This window comes from Pinus tabuliformis, chromosome 3_1 (assembly GCF_031772625.1).
Source record: "Pinus tabuliformis cultivar Carrire ecotype Pingquan chromosome 3_1, CPIR1, whole genome shotgun sequence".
NCBI lineage: Eukaryota > Viridiplantae > Streptophyta > Pinopsida > Pinales > Pinaceae > Pinus > Pinus tabuliformis.
Window position 1 is genome coordinate 786,401,790 of NC_142301.1, and position 14,390 is coordinate 786,416,179.

General features: G+C 34.2%; 2 protein-coding genes across 2 annotated transcripts; both read left to right on the forward strand.

Annotated features, from left to right (window-relative positions):
• Positions 1 to 2,292: 2,292 nt before the first annotated feature.
• Positions 2,293 to 2,890, forward strand: LOC149189765 (protein TPR3-like). Its single transcript, XM_089413284.1, has 3 exons — positions 2,293 to 2,379; positions 2,527 to 2,570; positions 2,691 to 2,890. The coding sequence occupies exons 1-3, from the start codon at positions 2,348 to 2,350 to the stop codon at positions 2,777 to 2,779; spliced, it is 165 nt and encodes a 54-aa protein (XP_089269410.1). The 5' UTR covers positions 2,293 to 2,347; the 3' UTR covers positions 2,780 to 2,890.
• Positions 2,891 to 3,143: 253 nt separating this feature from the next.
• On the forward strand, positions 3,144 to 7,953 carry LOC149189766 (uncharacterized). Its single transcript, XM_089411929.1, has 4 exons — positions 3,144 to 3,219; positions 3,617 to 3,660; positions 3,781 to 3,854; positions 7,586 to 7,953. Exons 1-4 carry the CDS (start codon positions 3,188 to 3,190, stop codon positions 7,934 to 7,936), a joined length of 501 nt encoding a protein of 166 aa, XP_089268055.1. The 5' UTR covers positions 3,144 to 3,187; the 3' UTR covers positions 7,937 to 7,953.
• The last annotated feature ends 6,437 nt before the right edge of the window (positions 7,954 to 14,390 follow it).

Below are 14,390 nucleotides of genomic sequence, written 5' to 3' on the forward strand. Positions count from 1 at the left end.
ATAAGATTTTATAATTGAGAATATTTGCCATGCCTGGTGAGAGATTCGCCAAAAAATTATATATACATATCATATTATTGATAAAATCGCCTTCCATTTTTCCTATATACCATGGAGATTCGCCCATTTATTATACATGTAAATTTAGGGGGGCTTCTTAAAATTTTCCCTGTCCTGCAACTAGAAAATGTTGTTGTAACTATTGGAAACTCAATGAAAATGAAGCGGGCCACTAATATTTTGAACTCTTGTATCAGTTGAATTGACTTAATATCCACTTGAAACATTTTTTTTACTACTGTTTGATCTGAATGACTATGCTGACTGCTTTCTATCAAATACTTTGGAGAGGGCTGAATGAAGGCTATGAATTTCAATTAGATTAGCAAAGAGTTTTGAGCTTAAGGTTCAAGGTTGGGTACTTAATACCAGCTGCATTTTCTGTCATATACCTCTTATGTATCCTTTAGTTCAATCATTGAAGTACAGTATCAAATACTAATGGTAACACCCCTCTCTTATTCGTATTCAACGCCTATTTATTACATCTGCTCAACACACATGAGAGGGACTATGTTGGTCAAGAGGGTCTGTTGATCAACCCGCTCATTACACAGTTTTGACCCAATCCAAACACTGGTTAATGCCTATCATGGGCAGCAGTACTGAACATAAAGGTATGCCATGAAAGCACTGGCCAATTAATTTTTGTCTTCTTGATACAAACAGCTCACATATTGCTGTAGTTCCTTTGCTCTATGTATTTTCTGGTACACTGTGTCAATAATTGTAACACTGTAGTGAGCAGAATGAATAGTCCAATTCAATGTACAGCAATTCATACAATCCAATCTTCAAAACCTGAGCTTGACAGAACAATGTATGAAAAGATTAACCAAAATTCAAGAGTGTAAGCTTGTTCAGAGTTAACTTCAGGGCAGATTTTAATCATATTCTGCCTCACGTCAGCTACAGAAGCCGGAACCTGTGAGGGCTTTTACAAAGTATCACCGGAGGGTTAACATGCTGATAACGCCTGCACTCTATGAAGCACATAATGTTTTTAAGGGATCAAAGATTTTCAGAAAGTTTTCGAAATTTCAAAAACTACTTACATCTATATTTCAAGGTGATAGTAATCCCCTTGAAGATTCCATATTTTGGATCGTTGTCTTTTTACTTACTAATTTTGATATAAAGCAGATATCATTCTCGTATGACTGAACCATTGCGTGAAGAGAAATCCCCTTTTTATGATTTAGTAAAAATATTATGTACCCCGAGGTTTAATCATAATTTTCCGCTCCCTCTATTTTCACAAAGGGCAGTGCATATTACACCATCCATGGCAAATGAACTGATTCGGGTAATGCTTTTGATATTGCCAGAAAGGTTCACAGGTTTCTCTGCCAGCTACGTTTAAGGTGGAATAGTAGCTGTTATGTCATGATATCATCTCTATATGGAGAATACGTGTTTTATATGAGCAATGAGTTTGGTTGAAACATACTAGTATCTTGAACCAGCCATAGCCCACGGAGGTGAGGTAAGCTAGAAAATCTCTTGTTATACCTCGTTGTTCATAGCTATATAGCTCTGTGTCATTAAGGTATGTGCTGCTTGCTGCCTGTTTCTACCTATCACCTATAAGGAATCCATAATCATAATGCATCATAAATAATGAATGTCCAATATGAGCTTATAACCAGTGCTATCTTATCTTGTCACGATTATTGTCTAATTAAATCAATGGATATAGCTCCTGTATCATCTCTTCTCATGTAACGATATCTAATTACGTGAATCAAGTCACTTGGTTAAGCTATCATATTCATTTACATTACTGTGACCTTATCCTGTATGTCGTATAAGTTAATCAATGGCATTCATAGTGACATGTGGCTAGCTGTAGTAGGGTTAAGCTTCTGTATCATGCTTATCTATCCGTATCAAGCTTACTGAATGCGAATAGAACTCATATCATGTATTTATTAGGAAGATACAGCTATAAACATAATTTGTGTTGTCCATATGAGAGTGTTAGTTTGGATTTTTTGTTCAACTTGCACTGTATGTATGATGCAATCAGTTTAATCTTTTGCAATGGGACTGCAGGCAGCACTTGTTAAGGAACCGGGTGTATATGTCAACCGTGTTGTCTGGAGTCCAGATGGAAATTTGTTTGGTAAGAAGTTACATGTTGAAAGTTGTTGCACAAGCATTGTGTCTTTTCCAGCTTCACATTGTTTTTGCACATGCAGTTAAATTGATTTGTGTTACTTTTATTATCCCTTGATGTCAACAGGGGTTGCCTATTCAAAGCACATAGTGCATACTTACACCTATAATGGTGGTGGAGATGTACGACAACACTTGGAGGTATTTGATCAATAATTTTACTTTTCTTTCCCAGAGTAATAGCTTCCAGTATAGAGTAAGCAACAAGGACATGAAACATGTTGCTTAATGAGTATACTAGGTATAAGCATATTGAACTAAACCCATTGAATACACCAATCTCTACAGGTATGACAACCGTGTTGTGTGGAGTCCAGATGGCAATTTGTTTGGTAAGAAGTTACATGTTGAAAGCCGTTGCACAAGCATTGTGTCTTTTCCAGCTTTAAATTGTTTTTGCACATGCAGTTAAATTGATTTGTGTTACTTTTATTATCCCTTGATGTCAACAGGGGTTGCCTATTCAAAGCACATAGTGCATACTTACACCTATAATGGTGGTGGAGATGTACGACAGCACTTGGAGGTATTTGATCAATAATTTTACTTTTCTTTCCCAGAGTAATAGCATACGCATACTTAACAAATGAGCTATACAGGTATGATAAAGACTAGGTTTCTGTAGGATTAAGCTTCTGTATCATGCTCATCTATCCGTATCAAGCTTACTGAATGCGAATAGAACCCATATCATGTATTTATTAGGAAGATACAGCTATAAACATAATTTGTGCTGTCCATATGAGAGTTTTAGTTTGGATTTTTTGTTCAGATGGCAATTTGTTTGGTAAGAAGTTACATGTTGAAAGCCATTGCACAAGCATTGTGTCTTTTCCAGCTTTAAATTGTTTTTGCACATGCAGTTAAATTGATTTGTGTTACTTTTATTATCCCTTGATGTCAACAGGGGTTGCCTATTCAAAGCACATAGTGCATACTTACACCTATAATGGTGGTGGAGATGTACGACAGCACTTGGAGGTATTTGATCAATAATTTTACTTTTCTTTCCCAGAGTAATAGCATACGCATACTTAACATACGAGCTATACAGGTATGATAAAGACTAGGTTTCTGTAGGGTTAAGCTTCTGTATCATGCTCATCTATCCATATCAAGCTTAATGAATGCGAATAGAACTCATATCATGTCTTTATTAGGAAGATACAGCTATAAACATAATTTGTGCTGTCCATATTGCCTATTCAAAGCACATAGTGCATACTTGGAGCTATTTGATCAATAATTTTACTTTTCTTTCCCAGAGTAATAGCTTCCAGTATAGAGTAAGCAACAAGGACATGAAACCTGTTGCTTAATGAGTATACTAGGTATAAGCATATTGAACTAAACCCATTGAATACACCAATCTCTACAGGTATGACAACCGTGTTGTGTGGAGTCCAGATGGCAATTTGTTTGGTAAGAAGTTACATGTTGAAAGCTGTTGCACAAGCATTGTGTCTTTTCCAGCTTTAAATTGTTTTTGCACATGCAGTTAAATTGATTTGTGTTACTTTTATTATCCCTTGATGTCAACAGGGGTTGCCTATTCAAAGCACATAGTGCATACTTACACCTATAATGGTGGTGGAGATGTACGACAGCACTTGGAGGTATTTGATCAATAATTTTACTTTTCTTTCCCAGAGTAATAGCATACGCATACTTAACATACGAGCTATACAGGTATGATAAAGACTAGGTTTCTGACAGTTTGTATCCCTAAGTTCAGCTGATGTACTCTGCCTTCGTTTTGTAATCTTGGCTCTTGTCTTCACAGACTCAAAGGGGCACCTAATTTCGCATTTACTACTGCCGCCACATCCATCATTCCATATGCCATTTGCTCCCCATGTCAGATCGATCACCTAATTGCACCGATCGCTCACTTAACGTAAGGTCTTCGTTTTATGCCCATCATTAAATACTGGCCTGCTCCAATCTGTATTATGTCATCATATTTATATGAAATGAATCTGTATTCTGTTTTCACTGGACTTCTTCGTTCACTATACAACTTTATAAGAGCTATGCAAGTTACTGAGAGCCGATCTGTAGTAGACGAAATGCCGTGTAAGCAGAGGAGTCATATAATATATTTTTGCCTTTATTTTCCACCGACATTGATCTAACTGAAATAAGTTTTCAGACGTTGTTGGTAGAAGCAATAATAACTAGAAATATCTACCAGTGAGCATACTGTAAGGGATTTAAAATTAGCAAGGTCATAGTTGTAATGATTACACTGTCAGCAAGGCAGCAACTGGGAGCTGTTACACTCCCTCTGATAGACCTCGACTCTCCTGGATCTCTACAAATGTTAAATGCACTAGTTAATGTCAATTGGAACTTAAGCTACACATTTTCTACTGCTACATATTATTAATAAAATAATCCATTGCCATGACTGCAAGCTCCGTTCTCATACCAATTTAAGTGACACATGTTCCTACTAACAGATGGGCGCACGCAGCCTTATTGGAGGGGCTTGCTGCTTTGTGACTACTCTATCTAAGAAAATATATACAAGTGATAAATACGTGTCGTAGCTTACTGGGTGTGACATTAGGTCATGTCGTTGTTGCCATTATGCATTGATATTAGTTTCATGGTGTCTAGCTAGGAAATGGCTGCTATTTGTATTTTTGGGATATGTCCTTTGTCATCGTGGGGTTCCTCCATCGTGTAGGTTCACTGTAATAATATACCTGTCTGTTACCTTAGTTTTCCATGCTGACATGTTTATAATTTCTTTAGTTTACCTGTCGTCTATAATACAATTTTTTTGTTAAATATCATTTGGATTGTTGATAATGATGAAATTGTTTGCATTCTATCTGTTATAGTGGATGCAAAGGATAATGATTTTGGTGACTAAAAGGTCTATTGTAATTGAAACCCACAGATAATGTTTTTGCACAAAAGCCTCAGACCCAGTCTATTGGGAATTTGCAACATGGTGATGTTGCTTCGTCAATGCAACCAGGTTCATATTTTGGTTTTCAGACATCTGCTCGAAAAATGGATGTTCCCAATGCCAAAGTAAGCAAATGAAATTTACAGTTGCTGTCCATGCGATTGTTCATGATATGTATATGACTATGTGTATATAGAATCTAGTGGGTTTTTTTTGAGTTCACTTTTGTAGAATTCTTCGAGAAATGTTCTTGATGTATTTGTCTGCTACAGGTTGGCCTTATAATGGGGAAAGCTGGAGAAACTATTAAGTATCTTCAACATCAATCAGGTGCAAAAATTCAAGTGTAGCATATTGGCTTATTAAGAACACGTGAACAATTTAGATGCTCTTTTGTGTGTATGTAGTCAGAAGATTATTCTATTGGTTGATTTGAATGTGAGCTGTATGTTTCAAGTTAGGCATGTTTAAAAACAATTTAACTGTTTTCATGCATATATATTGTAGTTGTGCATAATTTGCAGTACGTCCACTGCTAAGTTACCTGCCATACAGTTTCCAGTTCCCAAGAACTGCAGGATAGACTAATAGGATCTTTGATACATGCAAAATACACTGCGTATGTGTTGTCTTCATTGATGTCTAATCCTTGACAGCCAATAGGTAGGTGATGGTGTCTTGCGCTTTTGGGATTATGGTATGACTCAACCATTGCCTCACCAACTCTACAAATTAAGGTTTATTCTTTATTTTTTTGGGTTTATATCACTCATTGACTCTTTTCAATGCTTCTATAACCACATGAAATGAGTGTCCTTGTATCTGGCAATTCCTTGTTTGATCATTTATTGTTAGATACACTGAAAACATTTCATTTGAATACATACATGGAGATATGTGCTATAGGGATTGCAGTCATCTCCTTGAGATGTTATATATGAATAATTACATGGTTGAACATGTTGTATCACTTACTATCTGGCTGGGGAGGTTTTACACCTTTTATTAGTTGTCATAATGCACTCGTTTTCCGGCCTGCAGGGTAGTCAGACTTATGATCTATTGGTGCTAGCATGCACCAGCAAGGTGTTATTTACCTCGAGTTCTCTTTGGCAACTAATAGTTATGAAGTTGCTTGTAGCCTTCTGGATATGCCTCAGCAGGTTTGCAAAGAACAGTGGTTAAAATGTTCATAAGTCTTAAATCTACGATAGAGCTGTTGTCTTACATCTGTGATTTATGATTTATCATTATTGCCTCCGAATTATGCTGTCTTGTGGGTCTGATTTTGGGTTCATGTCGTGTTCATAGCATTAAACCATATCCCAGACTACAGTCCTCGAGCATAACTGCCATTGGCAACTCTGGAGTATGATCTTTGAATCATTCGATCTTTTGATGGCCTTGATAATTTGCTGATGACTCTTTTTAGGCTTATTTGAACATGTTTATAATTTTAAATGAACTGCACCTTTGAATTGTGTGCAAGAAGTTTACCTGCACACATAGTACTGAGAAAATGCATGTTCTTTGCTCTGCAGCCTCCTACTTGAAGCATCATTAGCTTTCTAGAAGTCTTGTATTGCGTTTGTTTTCCCATCATCAAAATTTTAGTATAAGTTGCTGATTGATATGCCCTATAGCGATTTTCTATCTTCATTGATTGCTAATACAGGTATGATAAAGACTAGGTTTCTGACAGTTTGTATCCCTAAGTTCAGCTGACGTACTCTGCCTTCGTTTTGTAATCTTGGCTCTTGTCTTCACAGACTCAAAGGGGCACCTAATTTCGCATTTACTACTGCCGCCACATCCATCATTCCATATGCCATTTGCTCCCCATGTCAGATCGATCACCTAATTGCACCGATCGCTCACTTAACATAAGGTCTTCGTTTTATGCCCATCATTAAATACTGGCCTGCTCCAATCTGATCTTCAAGATTTCTGCACCTAGATATTGACATAGATTTCCTGTCGGACCCAATCTACCACCAAGATTGCCCGACGTCAGATACATCACCTAATTTCGCATTTACTTCTGCCGCCACATACATCATTCCATATGCCATTTGCTCCCTACCGACCATTAAATTCTACCCTGCTCCATCCGAGCCTCAAGTATTTTAGCTCCATTCACACTTAAAACCACCTTACAAACACGTTGAACTTTTGTATAAATTGGCCTCTTCTACACATGGATATTCACATACACCTCCCCGCTTCACATAACATGGAATCCATTAGTATAAGCCAACTTACTGAACTCACAGCATTGTTTCTCTTAGCACTTATTCTCATGACTCTTCTGATTATTGACATCGTAAAAGTCAAAAGACAAAGAAAAAAGAAACCAAAAAAACAATAACATCTATTTTGCATCATCTTACGCATTGTCTTATTTCCCCGCTTCCTTCTCTGTTACAGGTGTACGACGGATGCTTCAAATATGCATTTGGATCCGCCATCGTGCTGCAACTCGCATTTTTTATGCTTCTATCGTCTCTGCTCGACTGCGGCACTAATGTCCTAATTGTTAGCATTCGTGCTTGTCTTGTATTCTTCACATGTCTTATTTCCCCGCTTCCTTCTCTGTTACAGGTGTACGACGGATGCTTCAAATATGCATTTGGGTCCGCCATGGTGCTGCAACTCGCATTTTTTATGCTTCTATCGTCTCTGCTCGACTGCGGCACTAATGTCCTAATTGTTAGCATTCGTGCTTGTCTTGTATTCTCATGTCACTATTTCTATTGCAGTTGTGTCATTTTGGGTTAGCAACATAAACTGGTGTATCTTGAATCGTGTTTATGTATTACTGAAACTTGTTCATGTGACTATATATATTGTAATTGTGTGATTTATGTATTACTAAAACGAGCCTATTTGCAGGAATACATTTCTTCTGCCTTGCAAACATGCCTTTTTATCCTCAGATTGTCTTTTCTTTCCTGTTTAAAACTTCTGGTATACAGAAGCTGCATTTTGCTCTTAGCTCTTGCTAGCACTTCTTAAAAATTGAAGCCTACGACAGCCCATGTACTTGGTTTTGTAAACATTTATCAACGTATTTATTATTCATTATGTTTTCTGAAAGTGAAACTTAGGCTTGAGATTTCCGGGAAGAAAACCTGGTTGAAAGCCAAGCTGCTTATTTGCGTTCAAACATCAACTCTGAATCTCCTGATCTAGTTCGGAAACTGTCGGCAGGCTAGATAGAACTATGTGCAGGGACTAGCTGCTTCGCAGCCATCCTTGTTTATTATGGGATTAGTAGAGAAGTATGAATCCTCCTGTATCCCCAGGAGTTAACAAAAATCTCCTTGGTGGTCTGGTGAACAACTATGCAATTTTGAGTTATTTTGGTAATACAAAGTGCTTTAGTTTTAAAAAAATGTTTATTTTTATATAATTTACAATATTTAGAAATTGAAGTGTATTAATGTTGATATGAGTAGATTTTTATAAATGAAATAGTTAGTTGGTAAATATTGACAGGCATCAAAACACTTATCTCATGATAGATATCACATTACAAAGATTCAAAGAAATCATAAAAACCAACTAAATTATAATTTTATTTTAAATTATAATTTTATTATTAATTATAAAAAGAATCAATACATAGGTTAAACATATATCCTTTAAAAAAAATATGTAACTTGATTCTTATCATTGAGATTTACTCTCACTTTATCATGGAGATTCTTAACCTATAATAGACTATGTGATAATATTATGGGCCAATAACATGGCTTACTTATATTACATATCCCAAAAACCATAACACATATTCATATAATATATATTTTTTAATTAATAAATTTAATTAAAAAAAACAAAAAAGACATAACTATTTTAGAAATATATCTCAATCTGTGATTTATGATTATTTATAAAAATATTTTAAAATATTATCTAAAAATAAAAACTTTATTATTCATTGAATAAATATTTGATAATTAAATTAAAAATTTGAAAACCTTATTCCAAAATAAACCCATCATCAATATAAATAGAATAAAATAAAATAATTAACCTTATTTTATTGCAAATATATTTTTGTATTTTCTTTATAAAAATTATAAACCATCCAACAAAGTTTTAAATTGAACTTAGATTTTTGTATTTTCTTTATAAAAATTATAGACTATCAATTCGAAATTTGAACAAAGTTTAAATTTAATATTAACGTTGATAACAACATTTTTTGTTTTGGCATCATCAGAATTCCATGAATATTGTATAATTTGATAATTAAAATGATGTTATTATTATATATATTTGATTATCATTAACTAACAAATAACTTTTTTAGGAAAAAATTATTAAATTTGATTATATCTAACCAGTAACCTTCCTTTTGAGAAAAAAAAAATGTTAAATATTCCTGATAACGATGTTCTCTTGAATCCACTTGAAAAGACACGTTTGGCGGAAGAAAAATGTACTCAATGCCGAAATTTGTTTGCTAAAAGTAATTACCAGTAAATTATGGAGGTATCCTGATCGAATCGCGTCGGTTGTGAAGACGCCCATGTACTTTCAAGTTTCACGCAATCCCGTGGGAAATAGACCTCAAACATCTCCCAGGCTCGGCAGCCTCGGTCTCTGGTTCGAAACCGACAAATACGTGGAGATCGTCTACTGGTTCTTCGCTACTGTCAGAATCGTCGGTCCAATTACATTTACAACGGAGCACTAATTTTTGGAGTTGTTTATAATGCGACTTTTTGAAGATTTCGGTGACGGAATTGTGATTCCAATAAATTCCTGCCGGATTTGGACCGGAAAAACCCGTCGAAAAGACTTTCAAAAAATCACGTTATAGACAACTGCCTAATCTTTGTGTTGTGTGGGAGCACTAATTCCATGGTGCGGTTACTATTAAATTCGGAAACCTTGTGTAATATTTGGAGCACTAATTCAGTGACGCGGTTATTATTAATGTCGGAGACCTTAAGGCTCCATTTAATGCTGGTATTGTGCATTCCACGAAAGGCTTTGATCTGGACAGGAAAAATACCGGCAAAGATCGCTTCGGGGATGCCGATAGCTTACGCGTTGTCGGCCATTGGAGGGAGTCAGACGGTTCGATATTTGTGCTGGACAAATTTTCGAGACTTAGAATCTATTTGTAGTGTGTTTTCCCATAGTAATTAAATTTAACTAAGCTGGTTGCTGTACACGGTTATTAATATGTCAAATTACATATTATCATTAAAAAAGAATAAGACTCTAATAAAAAATAGATTTAAAAAAAATAAAAAAATAAATTAATTTTTTTTCAAAAAAAACATTAGATAACATCATTAATTTTTGGTAAATTTAAAATTAATGTCAATATTAATGTTTTTTGAATACGTTATTACCTTGCTGCTGTGGCAAGGAATAATAAGGGAAGAACAGACAAGAAAATATTAGTTGAGACAAGGTGGAAGAAGGTTAATGTTTTGATCCTACTTTATTTGAAGGGCATAAAGTGCATTTTAACAGTAGGAATAAATTTGGCTTTCTGGTTAAAATGGGAATAAATTTGGTTTTATTAAAATGTTTGGAATATAATTTTTGTTTTGGAGAGATTGTGATTTTTTATTATTTAAAATATATTTATGAATATATAAATAAATTCAATATCTTAATTTTTTTTTGAAATGTTTAGATCTGATAATATAATTTTTTATGAGATGAGATTTTTTTTATATGTATAAATAAAATCAATATTCTAAAAAGCTCTTAAAACATTTGAATTTTGTAAATTACGCAACTTAAATATATAATTCTAATTTTTTTATACACTTGTTTTTTTAAGTGAGTTTAGAAGTTCTATTTCATATCAAACAGATATTACATTCGCTGCTTTTTACTTATTATGGTCACGGTATGGTATGCCACTGAAAAGCAGACCATTGACAAAATAGTAAACTTCTAGTCCAATTTTTTACAAAAGCATTATAAAAATTGTCTCACTGCCAAACTCATTATGATATACTAGATTTCTAGATAAACAAAAAGGAATAGGGGTGTCTAGCTTGTAGTGATGCTACCAAAGTGACATAGAAACTATAAATATCCACATCAAATCGGCCCTAAAATTGATCAAACTTGCTCAGAGATACCCGTTGAGTATGCATTGGAGGTCCATGCCCCAAGATTGAGGAAGAGGCTATGGAATTGGAATGGTGAGGGAAAAATTCGAGAGCGGGGAGGCCACATCAACAAGGCGACCTTCCCTGAAAATATAGAGGGAAGCCACACTAGGGATGGAAGGTTAAGTGACTAGAAAAATAGGTTGTCTCTGATTATACTAAGCAGTTGCATAGGAGTTGTGCTTCCAGTGGCGAGGAATAAAGACTTTATGGGAGAAAATGGCATTGAGGTGCCCTCGAATGGTGAGGCGAGTTTAAGGACTAGAAATGAAACTCACGGTGCGAGGTATGGAAAAATAACACCTATAGCTCAACATGTGCATGTGAGGAGTAATAGAAAATAGTCCTAATATATCATGAATTAGCTATAATAGTGAGATAGTGACGGGGTGTCTTGTCTTAACCCACTTCCCTCATGTACACCCAAACAAAGATTTCTTTTTTTAATTAAAAATTTCAAACCAAATTAACTTAAAAAACCAAAAACAATATTAATTAATTTTATTTTATTTTAAATTATATTGCATAAATAAATTATTAAAATCTATAACAAAAAATCACAATTAATGACGTATCATTGTCACTTGTGTTTTGAATCTTATAAATCTTTTAGTAAATGACAATCAATTTAAAAATCACCATTATAAATAAATTAATTAATTAAAAAAAAAAACCTTAAACTTTATATTGAAATTCAAGTGTATATATATATATATATTTATTTATTTATTTATTTATTTATTTTTGTAAACTCAACTAGTGTTTTGACTTTTTTTAAGATAAAGTTAGTAAAAAAATTGAAAATTTTTATATAAAATAATTTTGAGGTTTTTTTTTTACAATCATTATATTAATAATTTTTCCTAAGACATTTTTAATGGAGTAAATGTAGTTCATCCTCTTTCATCTTATTGATAATTTTTGTGTAGACTTTTTTAACTAGTAAATGTGGTCTATTTTTAGCACAAACAAATTATATTTTAATGATTAAAAAATCAGCACAAAAATTATCAATATAATCCAAAAAAAATTAACATAATTCAAATAATAGAATTTAAATTCTAAATAATTATTATTATTATTATTATTATATTATATTTTACACAAGTTTATTAATCTGTTTTATAATAGATAAATAAGAAAATCATAGAAATGATAAATACAAAAAAATAAAACATAAAAATATTTTTTTAAATAAAACAATGTTAAACCTAAATGCAAATATTCTGGATAACATAATATTTGTTATGCATTGAATAATTGTTAGAGAATTTAATTAGCTAATTTGTTATCCACTGAATAATTGTGAGATTAACTAATTAGCTAATCCCTGTGCCACCCAACATAGTTAAATACGAATGCAAGTATTATTGAAAAAATGATATTTCATCATGTTGTTAGTTTCCTTAAAACTTAGCTATCTAACGTGTGAGTTATACGAAGGAAAGATTTGAAAACTGAACTTTAACCCATAAATATATTGAATTTACTAACTAGCATGCAACAGAAAATAAAGAACAAATGAAGACAAACACACCATAAAACTGTACACAACAAATTGTTACCTAGGAAACCCCATTTAGGGAAAATCTGCAAATTTGGTGGCTTCTATTAGGTTTCTTTAGCAAAAATATCGTTCAATTTTTTTTACAATGAATCGAAAACTTCCCTTATCTCTACAAATTCTTCAACATGTTGATACACCCTCTCAGCCTCTCAGCCCAATCAAATTGTGCATTGTACGAACTCGTATAACTTTGTACAGTATGAACATGACCTCTTCCATGCCTTGAATATGGCCTAGTTGAAGTATGCGTTGGTTGGAAAATATATGAAGTTGTAACAACCTCTCTTTCTCCATGTATTTGGGTTGGTATGAAGCCCTAGTTCGTTGAAACATTAGCCAAAAGTGTGCTCTTATTGTTACCTTTAGCCACCAAGTCTCTATTGTGTAATCAATTGTTTACCAGTTTCCTCTTTATAAAGTCAACTTCACATACCATCTTCCACGAATGCCTAAGATTAAATGTCAATGAGCGACTGAGATCAATTTAATTTTTGACTTCAAGAAAATTTAAATTTTCCTAAGTCAAAACTAAGAAAAAGTAAAATTGTCTTAGCTTCACTTGTGGGACCCTCTCCAAAATTTAGTGCTCTTTCTAAATTTAGTTGTTCACCCTTCCTCCTCTGACTCCATTTAACACTCCCTCTTAGAGATGAAGGGGTTTTTGAACTACACCCAATTTATCCTTGAAAAATACAAAGCTCCCTCTAGGCAAAGCTTTGGTCAATATGTTTGTCCTATGCGTTGATGTAGGAATGTACTGAAGTATGAACTTTCCCCTATGAACACAATCTATGATATGGTGGCACCAGATCTCGATGTTCTTCGAGCCGTCATGGAACACTAGATTGTCAGAGAGATTAATGCGGCTATTATTGTCACAATGCATGACAATAAGCTCCAACCTCTCATTAAAAATACCAACAAGCAACTTCCTTAACACGATAGCCTCATAATATGCCAAGCTAACAGACATGTATTCAACCTTGGATGAGCTCAGTGCCACTAATATTTTCTTCACGTTGAACCAGGAAACAATTGTTGACACAATGTTGAAGGTGCAACCTGAACTAGTCTTCTTGTTTATGGAACCTCCTACCCTATATGCATCTGAAAAGCTTTCCATCTTCAGTCCATTAACCTATCTATAAAACAAGTCATAATCCATTGTGCCTCTAAGGGAACCGAGGATATGTTTTGCATCAACCCATTGTACTCTAGTAGGTTCAACCATGAACTGACTCAATTGGTTCACTGCATAGTGAATGTCAGGTCGCGTGTTCACAAGATACATCACTGACCTAATCAAATGTCTATAGGGTGTGGCATCAACTCGTTCTAATCTAGTAACATCTACCTTCCTCCATTTTGTCACCAAAGGTGTGGCCATGGACATACAATCCTACATGCAGAACTTTTGGAGAATCTCCAAAGCGTACTTTCCTTGTCCCAAAAACATTTTTCCATCTCCCTGTTAAATATCTAACCCAAGGAAATAGTGTATAAGCCTTATATCCTT